We start from the raw sequence: 23,911 nt of genomic DNA on the forward strand, positions 1-23,911 counted from the left end.
TGCACTTCAACAAGGCCCCTGAATTATGCAACCTCCGATGTGAATCCGCGAAGTCTGCTAGAAGCGACCGTATTTCGCACTGGTCCGATATACTTTCAAGTGCGAAGGAAGCCTCGAGCGTTAGCGACCTACCTGAGATTTTCCTCTACTGTGTTGTCTCTGATAAAAGCATTCTACACAACCACCAACCGCGTAAAAAATATGAAGGACTAATGGAAGATCAATCAGAGTAGGAGTAGTGGCGAGCGGAGTACTTCACCTAACTTCTAAACCACTGGTTTTCGGACGAGAACCACCTAGTTAAGCTGGGATTAGTTCGGTTGTCAGTCTCCTAAAAAACAAAAATGCTCCAGGAAAGGATGCTATTCTCTTTGCGGTGTATCAGTATTACCTCCCCTTAATCCTTCTATCTATTCCTTTTTTGGGGGGGCGAGGTGGCTCAAGTGGTTAGAACGCGAATTTACTGATCGGAATGTCCGTGGTTCGAACCCGATCTCTGACTCTCGACTTCCCCTGTCTAGGCTTGGGCAACCTGACAGTATCCCAGCCCTGGTGCTTCCTTCGGGTTGCATGGCAGCTAGGCACGAAAGGGTGCTACAGCTGAACGATTTATGGATTACATCTCTTCCGTTTGAGAGTCAGTCGTTTCGGACAGCGGCATCTCGATCTCTAAGAAAGGTTGCAAAACAGCATGCGAAAGTAATCGGGGAATAGGTCTTACAGGTAGCGCCGCTGAGCTCCTTGTTTCTGTAGCACTAACATATAAAGTGCTTGAACAGGACTCATTTAAGATGGATTACTCATCGGGAAAAGCTATGTAGTCCAGGACATCGAATTGAATTACAGCAGAAAACCATTACCTGCTTCATCGACTTCAACTATATCCATCATGAATGAGTGTGGACTAACTTCTTTGCTGATGGTATATCGACCGAACTTGTTGCCTACAGCATAGCTTGTTACTTATCAACGAAGGCTGTTGTCCTAGTTTACGGCAAACAGACCCATCAGTTGGATCTCACCTCTCACCAGTGCTATTTGGCGTCGTTATTGACTGGATGATACGACTGATACTGGAGGGATACTGTGGTGCCCAACTGAACCCAAGCATTTGGACTATAGACATTGAATATGCCGGCAGCACTCTTACTCGGCGATCTACGAGCTGTTTTTGATGAAGTCAGCTGCCATGCAGAACCCATCGGACTTGTGACCGGCACCAATAAACGAAAATCTTCCACTCAAACAACTGCTCAACGCACAACCCGTCGCATCGGATATGTCGAACTGAATGCGTCAGTGCATTTCAGTATTTGGATTCTAACATTCTACCTGGCAGGAAGGAATGGTTAATCTTCCTATCGATACAGCAAAGATGCGCATTCACGAAACTTATGAGGACGTTATAAAGGAGAGACAAAAGGATTAGTGCCAACCTGTCCACCCACTCCACTTCCTACTTGAAACCCGGTCACTTCGCGCACCAAGCATTCGCCAGCTCGAGGCATTTCAACCGTAGGATTCAAGGCGCGTTCCAAACATCCTAGGGTTAAACAAAATATCCAACTCAGTGACTAGAGAACGCTGCTTTAGCATCCTACGTCTCAGACGACCACAGCGCGGCAGTGACGACTTAAGTTGGTCGGGGACCTTGCCCGAGAACCCGAAATCGAGTTTTGCACACTTACACTGGCTTCTGTGCCATGTCCGGTGTAGTGCTGCCATCTTTGGTTGAACCTGGCACAGTACCGTCAGATTGGATATAGAGGGATTCGATATGAGCTCAACATACAGTATTCGTTGCTAGAGTCGGAATTTGATCTCAACGTGCGTGGACGTAGCCTGTGGCTGCCCTTTGACGGTAACAGTGCGGGAAATCTGTGAAGTTCCCCATCCTGTCATAGGAGACAGTCACCGTAAAGTTAGGTAACTCATGTATTTAACCAAGTCTCCTAAAGTGTGGAGTTTTTTGGTCTCCTTGGTCGTTTTAGTTTGTCTACTGCAGTGCGTATTAGTGTTACGGATGTTGTCAGAAACAAATAGGAGATAAATTTTATTTTGGCGCCAGGTGCTGACTGAAGACATGTCAAGTGTCACGTTGGAGTGCGTTGAACGGAGGTGTTATCTCTCTCCGAGCATCCACATATCCACTATGAGCTCGGCACTCGTAAATGCATTCTAGCGGTATTTCCTTGGGACTGCTCCACAGAGTACTACATCACCTTCGTTAGTATCGCTAGGGATAAACAAAGCCAGTTCGGGGTGTCGGGCTAAGCACACCGCTAATTTATGAATGGTTAGAAGTAATAATCCAGATTAATTTGGCTTGGGCTTGTGAACTAGTACTAAATAACTTGTCTCGTATATGAAGTGTTTAGAGTTCAGATCCCTAACAGCGTGGAATATACATTGCTGATGAACTATTAGACGAAAACTCGAGTCAACTGTTTCTTTGTCGTGAACTTACCAGGATATTAGGGCCGGCGTAAGAGGACCATTCAAACGAGAGTGCTGTGTGTTAGTAGACTTCAATATATGTGCACCAGTAAACTTCAGATGCTGAGAATTGAACGTACTGCGTTACCGGACCGACACGAATGTTACTGCGACTGTCGTAGCAATCTTACTTGTCCACTAGTGATTGTCACATACTCGGGTTGCCTTCACTGAGCGACTAAATGTACGACCCATCAGTCTTCTGCCTAAGCTCACGCATCCAATGGTGGCGCGCTCGGTGGTTAGAGCGCGAAGGTCTGTGTTTCGGACCCGACCTCTGCATCTCGACTTCTCCTGTCTAGGCTTGGGCAACCTGGAAGTATCCCAGCCCTCGTGCTTCCTTCGGGTGGCATGGCAACTAGGCGCCGAAAGGGCGGGTCTCTCGCAAAGCCAAATTTGTTTGCAAATGAGTGTGTTTCGCTAGTTTCGCGCAATTTAGTTTCAAGGAGAACATAAGGTTGACGGAAACTCGGGGACTATTGAGTCCCAAGAAGGGCGAAACTGATCGTGGGCTGTCGAAGAGTTTTCAGCAGCTTTATGAGTAGTGCATTACGAATAATCTTATTTACTGTTACGCTAAAACTCACCGTAGGGTTTAGGAGCACAGAATAATATGGTCATCCTAGCATCCACGGTGCTGTATAGTTTTCATCGACTAGCGAAACTATAACACGGAGCCGATATTTTGTTGATACACGTTTAATATATGAACACCTGATTAGTTCAGATTCACTCCTAATTACTTTTTCAACACTTTAAAAGTGAATACATTTTGAACATCATCTTAAATCGACCTCTAAATACATCGACTTTTGTCGAACGAAAACCTCAATTTCTGGCTGGTCTGTTGCGTGTTCCATGGGTCAACTCTGTGAACAGTTCCACAGTGGATTTACAACTTGCCTCTAAGAAGTTTGCCTTTTAAAGTGGACCATGTGAGCGCTTGTAATTTCTTCCTTTGCTTCAGTTCCCAGTTGGTGAAGACATCACCAAAGCAGTCATCTTTGGGCAGTTCAACTCATCGGCCATCCGTCTTGTTCCCACTCACCACTGCACAAACTCAGGTTTGTGGTGATTCTGGCCGAAGCGGCTTAGGTCCTCCATCGCAGTTGATCGGCCCTTGCCGTTTGCCTTCCCCCTTCTCGAATATCTTCAGTCATCTTGCTCTGAATATCGCAGATTCATTGGCCAGCTTGGTGATCAATATGCCAGATGTGCAAGCAAAAAAGAATGTGGATATCATACCGGACAAGTAAGATCCAAACATAAATTTTCTGCCATAATAAACGGCGAATAGGTTTTTCAATTATTTTCTTTTTTGTCTCGCAGGAAATTTATTCTCAACGATTTGCTGTGCACTTCTCGGCAGAACATTATGGCTTTGAGACCCTGATTTCACCTTGATGAACTAAATGAGAATATGTACCGTGGACACGTACATATATAGCCCAGCTGTAATACCCTTTCGGTGCCTAGCTGCCATGCCACCCGAAGGAAGCACGGGGGCTGGGATACTGTCAGGTTGCCCAAGCCTAGACAGGAAAAGTCGAGAGGCAGAGGTCGGATTCGAACCACGGACCCTGCGGTCAGTAAATTTGCGCTCTAACCACTTGGACCGTCTCGCCTCAGTGGAAAAATCTATTACCAGAGTAATTGTTATTATGGTCGGTCATCATGACCAACTGTAGGCATGTTGGAGGCGACCTGAAGATGGTCACTCCTTACATTGACAAGCGTTTCGCCTGATTCCGACCCGAAACGGTTCAGACTGCAGCAGACCCAAATTTACATTCCTTTGGAAGTTGATTTTTGCCCGAACAACAAGGGCGCTGTCAGTGGTAATGGCCGACTCGTTTCGTTTAACTCTTCCAGTTCTCAGAATCTCGACTGGTCGTTGTCCTTCGTCGACTGCGTCCTGTTGGCCGCCGGTGGTCGAGACGAGTGTGTTGTTGATGAACAGTCTGAATTAGATACGCTTTCTTCAACTACATCACTCACATCTCTTATCCTCTTCATCCGACTGGCTCGAAGCATGGTCAGCGCTGGTCTCTGGAATCTTGGCCATCAGACAGGTGTTTGGTGGCAGAACGTAGCACACTCTCGACCATCCTCTGAAAAAAAGTTGGAATTGAGCGGTGAGTATTGCTGTACTCCTTTTCATTTTCAATTTCTGCCAGGCTGTTTCACGCTTCAGAGCTCACGTGTTGCCGAGCTAGTCCATTTTTTCACTACCTCATATGATTCTTCAGGATTGGCTTACTTTCCCACGTATTTTGTCCCGGTTGGAATCTGACTTTTTGCTGGTGGTTCAGTCCGTTGTCGTTCACCAGAAGATTCGTTTTACACTCGACCTGCGTTTTTCGTCCAGTTTAGCACTTGTAGTACTTGTAGCTCACACATTTAGCTCTCGTTGATCCGACAAAATAATCATTTCCGCCCAGCCATGTCCATTTTTAGAGCTTGTTTATCAGCGATGTATTTCCGGTTTTGTCTCACCTGTTGTGCAGTTTTACAAATTTTCGTCGAGTCATTTCCGTCTTAAAGCCAGGTTGACCCGATTTCCACGGCCTTTAAGCTACCGACTTTCGTCTTTCCATCTCGTTTGTTCGTAGGAGGATGTAATGAAGCCATCTTTCAGTTATTTGGCGCCACTATCGGCTGCTGCCTTCGATCTCTCGTCGGGTGGGTGCGAAACACGGTCGACCGGCTCGAGTCTGTGATCACGAATCTAAATGGGCCTTCGGACGATCTGCTGTCCACCGATTCGAAGCCGGACGATAGTAGACAACACCGCTTGGTTGATTATGATTTGAAGTTGATGCAGCTGTTGGGTGAAGTAATGTCGCTTTTTCGTTGCCTTTCTCTTGATATCATTTGGATTAATCTAATCTTGGTACAAACGGGCGGTCACATACTCTGCTGTTGAAGCCATCGTAAACAATTTCTTTAGAGACACACCAAGGATAAGAGACATCAAATATGACCCAGTCTTGCCCTCAGTGGTGCTCCTGTATCCAAGCTATTGCTTTTAATGCATGGCTCATCTCGCAATCTTCCCAATCAATGGTCTACTGAAACCCTTAGATTGATGCTTCGATTATATCAGCCACCGCCTCCAATGCGCAACTATCTATCTCATCTCCTCAAATAATTGCGGTGAACGAAACTGTGGCAGCTAGAACCACCGTACGGCAAGTGCGCGGTTTTTACAGCTGCTGATGGTGGTGAGGACTAGTGATTTAACTTAGTTCAGTTGTGTGGGGATGGCTCGTCGATTACCATGAAACGCTTGACCATGGCTGTGCCAAGGTTTTAACAATGGACACCCAGCTTCAACTCTTTAGATTCACCATTCACTTTTCGCTAGCTGTGCACCTTCAGACACACACTAGTGGTTATAGTTTAAAGGCCGGACATGCAGAAAACTCGCTGCTTCACCACCTGTCGGGTTTACTGATTTCGGCAGCTGTCGTTCCCTAGTCTTCGTGATCGTTGCACATTTTGACTGTTATACGTCTTTCGAATCCCGGCCTAAATCACACTTCTTATTCAGCCGAAGGATTTGATTTTTAACCGATTTCTCTGCAGCTCGTTAGTCTTGTTAGTGTTGCCATTGGGAATTCGTATTTTGATCCTATAGCCCAAACTGCCTTACCACCCACAGTGAGGGACTTCAACCTCCGACGAACTTAACTCATATGTGACTGGTCAGCGGCTACTTTTCGGTTGGCGTCAATGCCATGAGTAGTAGAAAATATTGATCCAACAGTCAACCGTACTTAAACTCCTTTTAAGTAGAACCTGGTGCCATATGTTGCCGCTACATGTACTGGTTCCGAGTAAATACGTGTAATTTTGATGGTTTTTCTTCTGAGGACGCTGGCTGAGGCATTGTCGTTACCCCAAGTTTCAAGATCGAAACCTCATCCGTTCAACATACAAAATCTCTCGTGTTTACGGTCCATGTTCTCTTGATTGTTCGGTTTGAAAATGATAAACATTTTGCGAGCGTAATTGTGAACTGACCAAGTATATTCTTTGTTTTCAGTTCTCTGGATTTATCGTGGCTCTTGTTGAACAACCCGATATTGAGTGGCCTGAAAGTTGCCCGTGCAAGCATGAAGTAGGTTCCGTTACTCGTCCTGTCCTTCATTTTGACTTGGGTATCAACGTGCGTTGTTAAGTTTACTGACCGCATAGACATCCCAGCTCCATTTTAGTTCTCCCACGAACGTAACTGCCTTCCCGCTACTTTTCCCCCATTTCTGTTTTCGTCCCGTTTGCTATGACAGTCTGCATCAAGACACAGGCGTGTTCTCTCTGCTTACGGAAACAATCTGTATCATACTGTGCAGACCTAGCACCCCACTCATAGGGTTGCTGAAGACATAAAGAGACCCGGTGCAGCACATTCAGTTGAAGCAGACCGTCATAATCGAGAGATTCATTTGAGTCTCGCGTCAAGGCCAAATCTTGATGCAGTTGAGAGTATTTGGCACGTGATCACTTGATGTGGTTTCCGTAACTGAAGGCTGAGTGGCGCCATATCCTGTCCAAGTGCCAGTTAATCACACTGCTGATCACCCGCCCATGGCCGAGCGGTTAAGTTTTCTGACTACTTGCTTAGAGGTCGCGCGCTCGTGAGATGCGCACTGCTGGTGGTTTCCAATAAGGACGGAAAAGCTGAACAATGCTGCGCGGCTTTTCGGCATAGAATGCCTTCACTTACGGAAAGAAATCTCAATCGAAAAGAAATCTCTACTCCCACACTATCAACAATCGACTGAGTGTTAATGTGTGCACCTCGGACATTTGTGCTGGGCTAAACCTAGACCCCTTCCCCATCCTGTCTTCCTCTTTCCACTATGTGTTACGGGATTTTGTAGAATACATACTCTCGTTTGAACGATCGTCCTCCTGTCCTGGTGCAATCATTCTGGTTAGTCCATACCAAAGCCGGGGAAGCACTTGACTCGACTTTCGCTCCTATTAGATCTCGTCAGCAGGGCATATCCAATGACCGTGCCGGGCTTTGAACTCTGCACATCTGACATACGAGGCGAGCGTGTTACCGCTACTCCACGAGCGCACGCTGGACTCATCCTAATTTTGACGTCCGAATAGGCGAACATGTTCGCGCTTGAGTGATGTGAACGGAACGCCCGACATCTCGAACGGCGACGTAGTAACAGACCTTGGTTTTGTCGATCGATTGGTCCGCCAGTGTGGAAGCGCCAAAGACACGTAACCTGCTGGACACATTTTGTTTCAGGTGTTGGTGGTTGCGGGATTTTGTAGAATATATGACCCTCGTTTGATCGGTCGTTCTCCTGTCATCCTGGTTTGTTCGCTGAACTGAGCAATTTGATTGCACACGTTTCGTCATCAATCGGGGTGACATCATCAATGCGTTGTTAGGATGCGAAGTGGAGTGTAGCGGTGGGTTTATGCGTTGAGTAGTGTTGCATGTGTGTTAATATATGTGCTGTTAGCGGCAGCTGACCTTCGATCACGATTGGGTGTTCTGAAAAGGGCTGAAAAGCCTCGGAGTACCATACAGCCTTTTTATCCTCGTTGGGAATCACCAGCAATGCGCCTTTCACTGAACTCAAGGGAGTTTCTAACCTGCGACCTCCCAGCTAGTAGTTGAAACACTGAAACATTTGCAACGGACGAATGAACAGTAGTGTGACTAACTCGGACTTGGGATGTAAGTGCCTTCTTGGGGATCCTATATGGAGCCCATGACTTCAGTTACCTCATCCAGTGGTTTTGGGGGGCCCGACACGACTAGGTCATGTTTGGGTACCGTTGATACAGACCGGCTTGCGAAGTATATTCTCCACATCTCTTTCTCCGACTGACTTCGGGCGATACGGCTGTTATCCCATTTCGGCGGTGTTTTTCCTGTTAGCTTCTATCTATATTGGGCGTAGGAACCATAGACAGACTTTGTCGAAGGGCTTTTTCCATTCCTTTTCATGCCTGTAACTTTTCCTTAATTTCGTCGTGGATTGCACTTGTGCTACACATAGGGCTCCCGGCTGTACTTGTACGGGCATCGAAGCTTATTACTTGGGGGTCGGGATCGTTTGTGGTCGATTCGTGTCATGAACTATCGAGATGTTATTTTCTTTCATCGTAAGGAACCGATCTTACAGTATATTCAGCAACCCTAATCTACTTACCGTAGATCGGCTTTTCATTTCACAACTGTTTCTCACTAAGTGGTCAGGAACAACTCGCTCAACAGCTACACCTTCTTTCTATGTTTATTGCTTGCTCATCAAATCTGAATACTGGCTCTTTGGGTTTTCTGGTTTGAAATCTCTTCTTCCTCGACTTGATTGTGAGGCTTCTCGCTAAATGTGTTAGTTGTGCTGTTCCCCTTTGTTTTTTTCGAGAGTATTCGAGAATCACCGTCTCATGAAGATAAGATGACTCTTGCCAGATCTGTGGCTGTTGGACTTTCCGTAAGGAACTCAAGAGATATCTAACGCCTCATATACGTCGCGCTGTTTAAGAGCCTTCAATTAGCAATAAGTCTAAATTCAAACCGTCCTGTTTCGCCCATTTCGCATTCTATCTCTATCCTGCGCTCCTCCATACCTCATTGACTGTAAGCTTTTAGTGGATCGCCTGAGTTTTGAAGCCTTTCTCTTATAGTATTCTTCATTGTGTTTTTTAATCTTCATTATTGGTCAGGATTGTGTGTATGATGAAAATTCATCGATGACGCCTTGCTGGGCTTGACTTTAAAGACTGGATGATAATGGTCTCCCTTTTATATACTTCACGAATCAGATCTAGTACGTACATGCGTTGATTCTCTTCTCCTTAGATTTAACCTTCCAGGAAAGATCATGCGCACACGGTTTGTCAGCTGGTCCACTGCGATAATGAATTCTGGCTGAAGAAGGGGTTCACGTCCCTCGCATGGTAGTTTCTTTCTTAATCAACTTTTGGGCGTAGTGAACCAGCACGCTGAACGATCCTCAGATCCAGCTTATCCTTGGTACATGATGTGGACCTACTGAGCTTAATTATCATTGATATTCCGCAATTCTTCATTTCCAGACGCAGTAACTCACCTCCCTTTTCTCCTGTTCTGTCAATCCGCTTCAGGTTTATTCCACACTGATCCGTCTTTCCAAGGTACCTCTTCAGAGACTCCTCACACTACCAGCCATGACGTTCACTTTCGATTCGGTTCATTTGAACGAGAGTGGCGAATCACGAGTCTTCCGCGAATTGCAATGTGTCTTGTCCGCCTTTGGACAATTTACGCGTTCGCTTACCGCATTACTGTGGCGCCATGGAGATACACACTTTCAAGCCCACACGGACAGCCTACCGTCCTATTTCTTCGTGATTTCCGCACTTTCGCGGTGGATTCAGCAATATAAAATGTTTGGTTCCGATCGATGTGAAAACGCTTTGTCACCCGCACTCCCCGCAAACCCTTGCGAATTTGTTATCAGACCTGAGTTGGTCGATGAACTACACGATTTTGAGTCTTCGGCGGACAACAGTGATCACCAGTCGTGATAAGCAGCAGTATTATATCCGTATTGCAGCATTGTACATACTTAACTGGTCTATTCCAGCATTCCAGAGTGTTTCCATACTTACAACCTGTACACAAACCTATTTCCCTCCGCCAGTCCCGGTCTGATTTTTCTAGTTTTTTTTATTTTGCATTTTAAAGAAAAAAATATTTCGTATGATCTTATCGGATCAGTCTTTTTCTGGATTTCGTATGTTTTGCTCAAATGAAATTGATTTGCGTGATGAAATCCGATTACCATTTGGTTGCTGTGGTCGATAAACCACAGTCGTCTCACCCACAAGATCTCGCATATGACAACCATTGTATCTCAAAGACCATTTTCAATTCCTCGTAATTTCCTCTCTGGGTAACTCTCATAAATACCACCACTCAAAGACCGCCTGACCATTTGATAAGCTCCTTTCTCTGAGAAGCATGGAGCATGCAGGTGATCGTTATCCTATGGCAGTAGTGTCATTTCACGCGACTAGTGGTCGTTTAATGTGCATCAACTAGTTTTCCTCAATTTTCCTTCAGAGCATCCATTACCTAGGTTTCATAGGACCGTATTTTGAGAGTGAAAACTGAAAGCCCAGTCTTAATCTGAAAGGCAGATTCACTATATGTGCCAATATGTGCCTATGTGCTCCTTTACTTGCAGCTATGTGGCACAGTATACTGGTCGGGTAACCGGGAACGGATTCTAAAGCACCATCCGGCCTGTCTTTAGTAGGGTATTTTGAAGTGTTTCAAGCACTATTGGTTGAAACCAGACATGAAGTCGATGTGGATTTCGCATTCCAAATCACCCCATAGAATCCAACGAATCAGTCACAGGTAGTGAAACGGCGCCTCTTAGCTAAAGCGGGTCTAATTATCATCAGGTTAAGAATTCTTGTCACAGGCATCCAAAAAGAGACATGCACACTACGCTTTGGACTAGTCCCAACCATCAGTCTAGAACGATAATCTAACCACGCCACATGATAATTACTGACTGGATCTGATCTCCTTATTGATTAGACTGATCTTGGTGTGGGGACAAAATTTGCATATTGCGACCCTGTACTTGTAGTGACTACGGGGAAAATTACCAGGAGCGTTCGTTCGTCAATACACCTTTTATTACTGAGGAAACGAACTAATCTTGCGTGTGTATCCACTAGCCATCAACTTATGACATCAGCTTATGACACCGTTGCACCGCTTTTGCCGTAAGCCGGAATGAAAGGCACATGGTTCACTCGGCCTACAGTAACCTGTCTTTAAGTGATCATGATGACTACACAGTTTGGGCCTCTTCTTGTGGCAAATACGGTACCCAAGCATCGACATCACTATCACATTTGGTTAAGACTATGCCACTGATAACTCCGCACGTGCAATCAGGATGACGGCAGATGCTGTCGTACAGGACTGGATAGACGGTGAGTGGAATACGTGACTGCGAGTAATAAGGTGGGGGAAAGCAGCAAGGGTATCAAGTATTCGGATTGCACCTACTTCGGTTGTTCACTGTTATATGTGAACGAATCCGGCTTCCATGAAAAAACCGGAGCACTTGTAATTCAAACACGTGCCATCCCAACTGTGGGTCCTTAACTGGGTTCAGGATCATTTACGCGTGGATTTCGAAAGTGGTGAGGTGGCATTGCTAATTCGACAATATATGATTGACAGTAGTATCTCAAAAGGAGACCAACTTTGGCTAGTTAGCTGCGCATTTTCGCACAGTAGTATAATTGAGCTCGCACTTCTCAGGAGAAAGTATGGGAGGAAGAACGACTCATGAAATGTCCGATTTATTCTGACTTTAGGAGAAAGTATGGGAGGAAGAACGACTCACGAAATGTCCGATTTATTCTGACTGGACGAGTCACCTTGTGCATGCATTTTGCCGTTCATTCATCCAGCATTGCGTGTTTTAGCGTGCTGTGTACGTGCCGCTTACGACTGAAGACTGCGTTTATTCGAAGGCTAGTGGAAGATTTTATAGGTTTCGTCCCAGCCAGAGGAGCGGCTTTGTAAACCAAAGAATGAATAGGAGTACCACCGTGTTGAAATGGTTGATTGTGTTTATTTGTCCGACCGATTTTCTGCGGTCGCGTTTGACTTGCATAGGGTGAGTGTGTTCACAATGTCAGTCATCGCTGTTGAGCATACACTGATAGGATTGAAATATTTGCACGTACGCCGCGGAAACATTATCTTTGTAAGAATGTTAATTCGGTCGCCATCTGATCTGGACAAACCAACGTAATCGTATGATAAATGCGTAGAAACAACACTGCAGTTTTCGGTTACACAATAAATGGCCTCAACCATGCTGTTCACAAATGTTGCCAGGCGAAGGAAACCTGTCTCCCACTTACAGCCGCATTGGGTTTCACAAAGGTGGAGGTGTGAGTTGTCGAACTACCATCGTGAAACGTATGTCCAATACAAACGACTTGAGATGTCTGTCTTGCGACTGTGGACCCCGGAAACTTGATAAGGTAGCGAAATTTGAGGGGAAGTACTTGTGATACGAAAAGAATATAAATACTGCTCCACGTTTGTACGCGAGTTATCAGGCACTGGCTATGAGCCCTGTTCGATCAAGAGAATCGTCTTGGAAGTATTCAAGCACGACTATATACTCAGTTTTTCGTAAAATGAATCACAAGTATCTATGAAAACCTGTTTCCTCGGTGTATTTAGTCACAATTCGCTGTAGGAGCAACCGTTTCGCATTTCCTTAGAAACGTTCTGCTGCTGTGCCAATCCAAACCACTTTCGTCGGGATAAGAATAACTTCATGCTTCCGGAGCAATAAATTTCGAGCACTTGAACATTTAGCGTACAATAAGTACGCGTTACAATGGTGAAAACACGTAATGAATCTAACGGAGAACGTCAGTGGAATGCATCGTGCAATGAATCAGGGTTAATGGAATACTGGGCCATGTAAGGAAATATGCAACTCCGTTGGTTTTAAAAAGTAAAAGTTGGCACCGCAGCTGTATGTTGTCATAAGCAAAATAGGGTAAAGGAGTTGTCGACCACCCGAAGAGATTCCATGGTTAAGATTACGCCAGACGTCAAATAACTTACTCACTACAAAATCGTCTAGGATACTCCTTGGAATTTCACTGCATCTAGGGCAGTTTTTGAACTAATCCAGTATATGGTAACACTCTTTTCGTCACTCACGTGGTGGTGAGGNGATTTTATAGGTTTCGTTCCAGCCAGAGGAGCGGCTTTGTAAACCAAAGAATGAATAGGAGTACCACCGTGTTGAAATGGTTGATTGTGTTTATTTGTCCGACCGATTTTCTGCGGTCGCGTTTGACTTGCATAGGGTGAGTGTGTTCACAATGTCAGTCATCGCTGTTGAGCATACACTGATAGGATTGAAATATTTGCACGTACGCCGCGGAAACATTATCTTTGTAAGAATGTTAATTCGGTCGCCATCTGATCTGGACAAACCAACGTAATCGTATGATAAATGCGTAGAAACAACACTGCAGTTTTTGGTTACACAATAAATGGCCTCAACCATGCTGTTCACATGAACACAAATGTTGCCAGGCGAAGGAAACCTGTCTCCCACTTACAGCCGCATTGGGTTTCACAAAGGTGGAGGTGTGAGTTGTCGAACTACCATCGTGAAAAGTATGTGCAATACAAACGACTTGAGATGTCTGTCTTGCGACTGTGGACCCCGGAAACTTGATAAGGTAGCGAAATTTGAGGGGAAGTACTTGTGATACGAAAAGAATATAAATACTGCTCCACGTTTGTACGCGAGTTATCAGGCACTGGCTATGAGCCCTGTTCGATCAAGAGAATCGTCTTGGAAGTATTCAAGCACGACTATATACTCAGTTTTTCGTAAAATGAATCACAAGTATCTATGAAAACCTGTTTCCTCAGTGTATTTAGTCACAGTTCGCTGTAGGAGCAACCGTTTCGCATTTCCTTAGAAACGTTCTGCTGCTGTGCCAATCCAAACCACTTTCGTCGGGATAAGAATAACTTCATGCTTCCGGAGCAATAAATTTCGAGCACTTGAACATTTAGCGTACAATAAGTACGCGTTAAAATGGTGAAAACACGTAATGAATCTAACGGAGAACGTCAGTGGGATGCATCGTGCAATGAATCAGGGTTAATGGAATACTGGGCCATGTAAGGAAATATGCAACTCCGTTGGTTTTAAAAAGTAAAAGTTGGCACCGCAGCTGTATGTTGTCATAAGCAAAATAGGGTAAAGGAGTTGTCGACCACCCGAAGAGATTCCATGATTAAGATTACGCCAGGCGTCAAATAACTTACTCACTACAAAATCGTCTAGGATACTCCTTGGAATTTCACTGCATCTAGGGCAGTTTTTGAACTAATCCAGTATATGGTAACACTCTTTTCGTCACTCACGTGGTGGTGAGGTAAAATCCGAGATCAGAAATCTCTTGTAAGGATAACCGAAACACAGAAAAACCTCAGAAACACATCGTGTCTAGAAGAATATTTGCTACAATAATAACGGTAAAGTAAGCAGGGGGACAGCTAACTCGTAAAGGTGGAGAAGAGATTAAAAGTTATCGGTCATAGTATGAGAAGCTCAGAGAAACCCAACTTTCCGTTGCGTTTGATCCAAGAAGGAAGGATATGTCAATGAGACCCTATCCCATGCATGACAACAGTATTTCATGGTGGGGCGAATATAAGATTTGTAGATTAGGAATGATTGATTGGGGGAAAGGAGTAAAAATCCAACTTTTCCGGATGTCCGAGTCGCAACCTGTTTGTCATGAGACGACCGGGAAAGATGGCTACAAATGACAAACCAAGAAGGAACAGAATCGGAGACTGTTGGATGGAGCCAGAGTCGATATGTATAGTGTAGCGGGAGATGACGTTGGGAAGAGAGACACGTGAGAACTAGGAGGTGTTGAATGTAGCCACATTTGATAAACTCGACAATTGGTTGTAGCGGGGTCGACTTTCAGTGTTGATGGTTTGGACGCGGGCGGTTAAATGGGAAAAGGTACGTCATCGGGAGTGATAAGAAGTGGATTTCTGGAAGACTGTCATCTTCAGGTGCTGGTTCAACCAAAGCGGCTGTATTAGATCGTTCAGCACTATTAAAAAGGCTAGAGGATGGCTCAAGTGGTTAGAGCACGAATTTGCTGACCGTGGTTCGAACCCGACCTCTGCCTCTCGACTTTCCCTGTCTAGGCTTGGGCAACCAGTCCGTGCATCCTGGTGGCATTGCAGCTAGTCACCGAAAGGGTGCTACAGCTGAACGATTCTTCACATGCCACTAACTTCCGCAAATAAATCGTTCAGTCAGTGAGTTGAGTTGCGTAGTTATTCATTGACTTTATGTTGTTAAAGTGCAATATACTTTTAAGATCCTTAGTCGGTCTGCATTTGCACGGGTTTCACTTGGAGTTTCTAATACAATAGGGTTAAAAATCCGAAACAGTGAACGAATGAAGGTCGCCTGTATCGGGATTGAATGGCTTCACATACACAAAATGAAAAACCCTTCTTAGCTACGTTGAATCAAACTACTATGCACGATTCTGTTCCCCATTTTATTGTTATTTTAGTCCTCTCATCGACCATGTCTATCGAAGAAAAGCGCCAACTGGCTGTTGAGTTTCATAACATGGGCGTTATCAAATTTGGGGAATTCCGTCTGAAATCAGGGATTCTCTCGCCTGTTTATGTGGATTTACGTGTGATAATTGCCTCTGCTGCGCTGGTGGTAAGTTTCTTCCTTCTCATATTATATTCTTGTGACCGCTATTGTATCCAGTTTTTTTGGTTAACTGGAAGAGGCCGTTAAGCTATTGTGACCTTACTTTTTTGTTCACTCCTTCCTACGTCGTTATCATTTTACTTGGATGGGACTACCCGTTCTATGGAACGCGACGTCTTAATATAAATAACTGTGATCCTTACCTGATGATTCCAAACGCGAACAAGGTTTTCGACAGACATGGCTCAGTCACACTTATAGATTATTTTCAATAGGTAGGTGTCCGCCTTCTCTCTCCTTCAAATAATTAGGGAAATTCATTACTAGTGAACCGATAAAGCTGTTCCTCTAATGCATATCTGCCCGTTTTCTGATGAAAGAACCACATGTATGTACGATTTACTACACCCCAAAGCTCAAGCTACCGCTTCCCCTGAGGTCTGCCAGGAGCTCGCTATGAATTTCACGACCTGTCCTACACCGCGATGCGGCGAATAGATTTCGTACAACTTTGTAGCCTTGTAGTCAGTGGATAGCATTTATGAGCACACTGACTAGCACTAATCCTAACTGAAATTTATACGTCAGTGACTAAAACGGCGGCCCTCCGGTTCGACCACTCGGGTTCAGATCCCTGCAAGGACACCTTCAAATCGGTTACCAGTCTCCGTCTTTAAAATTATTGTTTTCAATACAAAGCATATGCCACTTACCAAGAATTTGTAACAAGCGCACCACAATGAACTCAACTGAGATTAACACTAGAATGGTTTGGATCAAGTCAATCCTATAGAGACACTCCGTAACAGAAACATCAGGTCTACATCTGAATCGTTATATCAGGTCCACAGCTAAATTAGAGCGGTGAAGCTAAATGGCATCATCTCAGCACAGTTAAAAAACTGAGGCAATGTACGAACTTTCACTGCGCGAGTTGGTGACTGCACAGTAATTGCAGAGAATTGAGAGATACGGAGGATACCCGAAAACCTACAACAAGTTATTGGTCGGTTACTTTGCATTTCACCTTGTGTTGTATGTTCAAGATCAACCGTGTGGCCTGTCGGGTTTCATAATCCATTGGAACTTTCTTTTAGAAGGCTATTTTTACTAAATCTCACTTATGTGCCATTGAATAGAGCTGCTGAAGAGGGGATTCGATCACTCCCTAAGTTTTTATGAAGTGTGCTCCATGGTTTCCCATTCTAACATCAGACATTCGGTACGTTCAGAAAAACCACGTTCTCGGTGAACTCTTTCTCACCGTTCGTAGCAGATCAGAATGAATATTCGGCAAACGCACTCATCTGCATATCAATTTCATTTTCACTAGAGACTCACCTGAATCCCACCTGAATCCCTCGTTCGTGATGTTCTTTGACTAGATGTTCTACACCGGACAACTTCATTCTCAGTCGGTACGAGATTTGAGATATTGTAATACATTGTGTAGATGTAACATGCCATTCATAAAGCTGCTGAAAACTCTTCGACAGCCCATGACTGGTTTCGCCCTCCTCAAGTGGGCACAGTCCTCGAGTTTCCGTCAAGCTCATATTCTCCTTGGACCCAAATTGCACGGAATTTGACAAATACATCATAAATGTGGGATTCAGCAGGGATTCAGGTGAGTCTCCCGTGAAAAAAAAACAATTTGGTATGTAGCTGAGTGGGTTCAAGAAGAATACAAAATTGACGGGAATTTGAGGACTGCGCCCCCGCTGCTGAGCCTCAAGAAGGGCGAAACCGGTCATGGGCTGCCCAAGAGTTTTCAGGAACATTACGAATAGCGTGTGACGTCCATAGAATGAATACTGTTCAAAATATAAAATATACAGGAGTGGCTATCCGAAGTGAAACCAAAATTTTATAAGCGTTCAACTTACAAAGGGATGCCCTTGCAATGATATTACAGACCTGCTTTACTGCTCTTTTCCAGAGTTCAGTGTGGTGAAAAAACCCATCCACTTTTCACTCAAAACTGGTGTATTCCTTAGTGAACAATACGTGGGTGAATGAATGAATAAATAAAATATAACTGAGCTCAAGAACAAGAGAAAATAAAATAATGTCTCCAAGTAATGCATTAGTATTTTTCAGTGGGACGTTATTGGTGGCAGTGTACTCATAGTGAGGCATTGGGAAACCAACAACGTCAATAGAAAACGGCTCTAGGTAACTTAGTGGTAAACTACTAGCTGTGTTGTTATCCAGAAAAATATTCTATACAACGAGAGGCGAAAGTTTTAGTGTGGAGGGAAGTAAACGTCATATTTCCCATTGATGGCGTCTCAAGTGCTTGGGACTGCGAACCCAGATGAATCAACAGGTTAATGGTTGCTGTTTCAATCAACTTCATTTTTTCATTTACGGCGTTCGTTATTCGCGATTCTTAGTCTTTTCCGAATTTTATCAATAGTAAATAATTTGTCGTTCAGCCATATCATCCTTCCGGTGCATAGGTCTCATTCCACCCTGGAGGCTTGACCTGCTTCCAGGTTGCGTTTGGATATCCGGGTCGGGTTTGAACCACTGACCTTTCGGTCAACAATTTTTAATCACTGAGCTATTTCCAGCCCAAGAACTTTGTTGGTGGTACAACCGTTGGGACGACGCTGTGCGAAGTACTCACCTGTTTCAAATGGGAGCTATAAGCTCTCTGTATCCTAAATCGAAAATCCAAACACATTTGCAATACCTACTTTGCACAACAGGGGTATTATTTAAAGTCGACTCGCTTCACTCACCATCCTAACATCTTTCTCACTTTGTCTCCAACAAGCAAAGGCTTGCCAGGACCTTAGCCTCAAGGTTGAGCGAGAAGGAAATCGAACAGCAAACTCTGATTTGTGGAGTCCCCTATTCAGCACTACCCATAGCCACAGTAAGTAGTTCCTTCATGTTTGGCGTTATAGCCTTTCCTGTGCAATTGTACATTACTTTGTTGGTGGGCGTATTTGATCATTGCTATTTTGGTATGAGTCCTATCAACAGTGCTTAAACGCATCTGGGTCTTATCAGTACGATGACCCCCCTCAGGATGCTCACTGAAATTGCCATCAACTGAACCTCGGGAAATCAATACATTATGAGTGCCAGACTTACTGCACTTCATGGCACGTCTGTTTCAGGACATAGTTTCAGAAGTACTGACTTTTGACGTCTGAGAAATGAAACAGGTGGAACATAGGGTGGTGACTGTTGCGAAATTAGATCAGTTACCCGTTGAAACTCTGACGATACTTCACTGGTACTCTTTTCTTCAGAAATGGGCGAGATACTCCTCCTGTGCTTCACTCGGCTGATCTTCAGCTTTCCGCATAGAGATTTTGTCTTGGTTGTTCAGCTTCTGTTCTCTGTTGAAGGAGAACTTGCTTTTCATTTCAAGCTTACGAGCAGATGTGCACTCCTCGAACACCTGTTAATCCTGACCGTGTTAGCGCGTGCTCCTAACTACTCAGCTAGGGAATACAAGAAATTTTTCGGAGTCGTCGCTTTCTTACTTATTTAGTGAGCCCAAATTCCGTCACCGTCTTCGTCGATTTCTTTGACCGTTTGGGGATTTGAGCCAGACGTTCTTTCCTGAAAGATTAGCGGGATACATTTGCCCTTATATCTGGTATGCCTTTCATGTTAATAGGGCTTTACTAAAGTGTGGTCCAGTGACACTCGACCCCTTTCAGAGTTGAATTAGTCTCCCGTTCACACAGATAGACTGAAGAAACTTGGCATACTCTGAGGACAATAAAGAAGACTTCTGGGCAATCTGATTTTCATTTATGCGCGCGATTTCCCATTGCGCTAACTTTCAGAGCCTTTTGTGTACTAATGCTTTCGAGGTCCTCAGCTGACGCCAGCCTATCAGTTCAATCGTGTAAGGAAAATGACGAGCAGCGCTTCAATCTTACGGTCACATTCACGTGTTGAGGCGCTTCAAAATCACTAGTCTCACGAACTGTTGTGCATCATTGGTCTTGTTTTCAGACGGTACGAGTATAGGTAACGAGGGCGTAGATCGACCACACTTCAGTTGCAAAGATTTGTGCTACCTAAATCTCCCGCCCAATGAATAGGTTGAAACCTTCGGGGTAGCAAACTTTCATCGAAATCTTTGTGTTTCTGTAACGAAATTTTGTTGCACGGTGGTTTTCATCTGCGGCTGATTGCGTGCATCGAATCGCGCAGGCCTAGCGTGCATAGTTTAGCGGCTAATCACTTTTTTGGGATCACCACTTCTTGCATCAGGACCTATCTTTGGGAATATAGGTTACAAGGAATTTGGCTATCAAGTGGTCTAGAACTGAGTTGTTTCAGCAGTTTCATGATTGACGATGATACACTTGAACTTATTCTGGACTCTGTGCAGTCAGCACTTTGTTAGATGCAAGAGCATTTGGGTTGTAAAGCATACGAAGTCATCCGCAATCTGCAAAAAAAAACTGGCTTACCGTGCAGTGCTAGGACGGTACATCCCAACCAACTGCTACTAAATTCAAAGACTTCTTGGACTAGTCAGTCTACTTCAACTACCATGTTATTTTATTGCGCTTGTTGGATATGTTTAAAATTTGTGGCCTTTTGTTTGTGTGATCTGATGTTAGTCAGTTCCCATGTCCAATGCTACGAGAAATTCGAATGGTTGAATCAGGGCGCCTGTACAATCTCCAGGTTAAACTAGTTTTTGCCTTTATAATCTTTTTTCATCCACTGATGTCACAACTTGCTTACACCGCCTTCCGTTAAATCTGTGCAGTGCATTTCAGTCATAACTTCTCTCCCGATGGTCATCTGCCGCAAAGAAGCCAAAACGTATGGGACAAAGAAAATGGTCGAAGGAGTTTGGAAAGTGGGACAACATTGCGTGATCGTCGAGGATGTGGTTACATCGGGAGCTAGTGTGGCGGCTGTTGCTGAGGTCAGTTGCATCCATTACATTACGAATGTCTCAAAGTGCTCTTCCCGGTTTTTTATGGAATGGAGTTCGGAGTCACCTGAAGCATGTTATTGGCCCCATATCTCGGTATCATATGCTGGACGCTCTTTTCGAATAAATTTGTGAGCACAGGTGAATTTACACAAATTAAAACGGGTCAATTGATGAACACGATCATTGCCGTGCGAAACGCGCACGGGGTGCATCTTTTAGTGATTCAGTCTTGTGAGCTTTTGTTTGGCAGTCCAATGGTTGTATCTTCTTTCGCATCAACGAGTTCGTGCTACATCCGCCGCAGATCTCATGTATTTTTACGTGATGGTTCTGTTTGTGTGCGTGTGCTTTCAGTCATTATTTCAGTAGATGATCAATTACCTGCGCTGCATTCCATGCCAGTCCGAAAATAGTCGGCTTATTGCTATCTTCATTCCTTTCATTAAATGCGATCCCGGCCAGAAAAACTTTACATAGAGAAGCAGCTCTAGAAAAACTTAGGCCCCTTGCGGTTACCATGCGGACGCGGCGTGAACTAGCAGTCGAAATTTTGTGACATTTCAAGAAACACTCCGCAATGGGTCTTATGGAAGCGCTGGTACAATTGTTAGGTATCAACTAACCGTCTGATGTTATTAGGGACAGGTAAACCGAGGCTTGCCAAATTGTTAGAGTTACCATAAATAGCAATTGTGCGTGATTCTCCTGGGTCACAGTCGCATTTATTGCATTGGTGAATAACACGTGATTTCTCAGTCCGAAGATCAAGTTCTGACTTCCTCTTTCATATAGTGAAGGCCGAATGCTTGGCGAGTTGTTGTCTATAGGCGAACTCACTGCGTGTATTTGTCGATGTTTTTTTTACTGAGAAAACGGGAAGTCGAGGTTCTACGTTGGGTCATATCGGATTAGAGACCATATACATTAAAGTTCAGACATTTGGAATACCTATTGAATGAACCCAGCGTCTTCAGTTGTTTCTAGTCAATGGTGATGTGATGTGCCTCTATAGGCGCACAAATTAGCGACGTTTTACGTTAAAGCGGTGATGTACGAGAGACCGATGCTGAGGCAAAAAACACTCTTTGCGGTTTTTTGATGCATGCAAACAGAGCTAAATTGATACCAGATTGGGATAGCAGGAGTGCACTGGATCCGTGAGCCTCACAACCACCGTGCTGTTCCGATCACATGAGGCTCGATCAATTCTGTTAGTACTTGGGTAATATTGGATGTCTTCGTCCTCTGGTATTTATTGGGCTGCGCGGTGCACCCACGAGTTTCCTGACCCAAATGTTAATTTGCATTCTGGGAGCACTTTGCCTGTAGGTTGACTTGCCCATTTCTCTTTTCGAAGACTTACTACTAGACAGATTCATTGGTAGTTGAAATTATTTGCATAAGAGTCGGTTGGCGTTTATCCGTATCGACTCCACTGAAGTATGGATGCTGATCACCAATCATTTGGCTGTGGTTCCTTCGGGTTAGGAACATTAGATCCACTCGTCATCCCAGCCGATGAGTTTTTATTCGACTAGGGTTGCCAAAACATTTATAAGTATTGTTGCTCCGCGGTTGAATATGACTATTTGGTTGTTGAACGGAATGCTGGCAGCCTAGGTTGTCTGAACGTTCTGTTCTTTCATTTACTATGCTCAGCACTTTGGTTTCAAAGTTCTGATTTCCAGCCGAGTTAGAGTAATTACCCCTGACCATTCACTTATTTGTTTCACATTTGTCTGCATGACGTTTGCTTATCTAGTCTTGATTACGTTTGTTGATTTGGTAGTTGTAATGCTTTCTTGTTAGTTGATACACGAGTAACTTCTGATCCTGACGCCTCCCGAGTTCTACTCCATGCCTTCTGATGATGGTTTCCATCTTTTGCTCCATTGGTGTGTTAGTCTGTCCCGTCGTTTGTAAATCTACTGATGCACCTATTTTCTCTATACCAAGGTGATTAATTTCATCCTTTCGTAGAGACACTTGAGTGTCTCGTCACTCGTTTACCAAAAGTGCACACTAACGATTACTTATCCTTATATGACATCACAATATAGAGCATTATGGAGGCCCTTCTGAGTCAGTTGCCAGCGTACGTGCCTCCCAACGGAAGATCGAATTTTTGTGCTTGCTACATTCTTGTTTTTTGGCACTCATTGATACTGAAATACCATCGAAGAATCTGGAAATATTTGTTCCACGCTTGTCGCTATATCATGCTTTTAAACTGGCTACACTATTTTGCTTCCCGTTTAGTACATTTCAGTCCAAAACTGTCTCCTATTACACATCATACATTTCGAATAACCTGTTTCGCATCTCATGTGCTCTTTTTTAAGTTGTTGCGAAGCGAGGGAATTTGTGTTTCTCGGGCCCTACTTCTCGTCGACCGTGAACAAGGCGGTGTCGGTATTTTACAATCGAAGTACGGTATATCAGTTGACAGGTACTGTTAATTTCCTCCTTGTCTCACCGACCCGAATAACGAGGTTTTTTCTTCAAAAATCTATGTACCACAACCAGTTAGTCTACTCTTGTGTGCTTACGTTTGTATGATAGATGACGTAGTGTTGGAAAGTGCTATTACTTGTCCTCTTAGACTGGATCTGCCATGGGTCTACCGTCCAGTTCTCTTTGGTAGACCACACCGGAAGTCATACGGGCGAAACCCGGGTGAAAGCCGTAAATGGTAATTCGAATACACTTGTCGTATGGAAGGCCGCGGCCGCCTTTAACGCCGTCTGCTAGTTCTGAAGTGACGGCTTAGTGGATGGATCACCTGTTATTGCCGCTGTTATGTTTCCATGATATTGTCTGCGATATTATAACCATTTCGTATCGCAGCAATTTTAAGCCGTATTGATGGGACAGTTTGCTCTATTCGCCCCAGTACGCGTTGTAATGTTTCGACGTTTCGACGGCCACATTTATTCAACCATGCATGATTACTCTGGTAATTACTGCAGCCGCATTGCTAACAGGCATATATGAGGGTGATTTGTTTGGTAACTTCAGTACAGTCTGTTCCATATTACACATGCGCCTAGCACTGTGTCAGTTCTGTCTATTATCCGTGAGGCACTATCGCCGGTAACTGTTGGGGGTTGTGAATTTTCTCTAGATGTTGTTGGGCCTGTTTCATCGCGTGTCTGCCCATCGGGTTTATAAGATAGCTATGTTTCTG

The 23,911-nt window shown here is 44.4% G+C and overlaps 1 protein-coding gene across 1 annotated transcript in view; it reads left to right on the forward strand.

Annotated features, from left to right (window-relative positions):
- The window catches only part of T265_08191 (hypothetical protein), a gene marked incomplete at both ends in the record, with an annotated part of 51,860 nt that overhangs the window by 12,799 nt on the left and 15,150 nt on the right, over window positions 1–23,911 (forward strand). Inside the window, 7 exons of the mRNA XM_009173920.1 lie at window positions 3,464–3,748; window positions 4,369–4,631; window positions 5,109–5,332; window positions 6,545–6,619; window positions 18,580–18,681; window positions 20,551–20,712; window positions 23,067–23,173. Coding sequence (XP_009172184.1) covers window positions 3,464–3,748; window positions 4,369–4,631; window positions 5,109–5,332; window positions 6,545–6,619; window positions 18,580–18,681; window positions 20,551–20,712; window positions 23,067–23,173 — 1,218 coding nt within the window. The remainder of the gene's footprint in view (window positions 1–3,463; window positions 3,749–4,368; window positions 4,632–5,108; window positions 5,333–6,544; window positions 6,620–18,579; window positions 18,682–20,550; window positions 20,713–23,066; window positions 23,174–23,911) is intronic.

This window comes from Opisthorchis viverrini, assembly GCF_000715545.1.
Source record: "Opisthorchis viverrini unplaced genomic scaffold opera_v5_206, whole genome shotgun sequence".
Lineage (NCBI taxonomy): Eukaryota > Metazoa > Platyhelminthes > Trematoda > Opisthorchiida > Opisthorchiidae > Opisthorchis > Opisthorchis viverrini.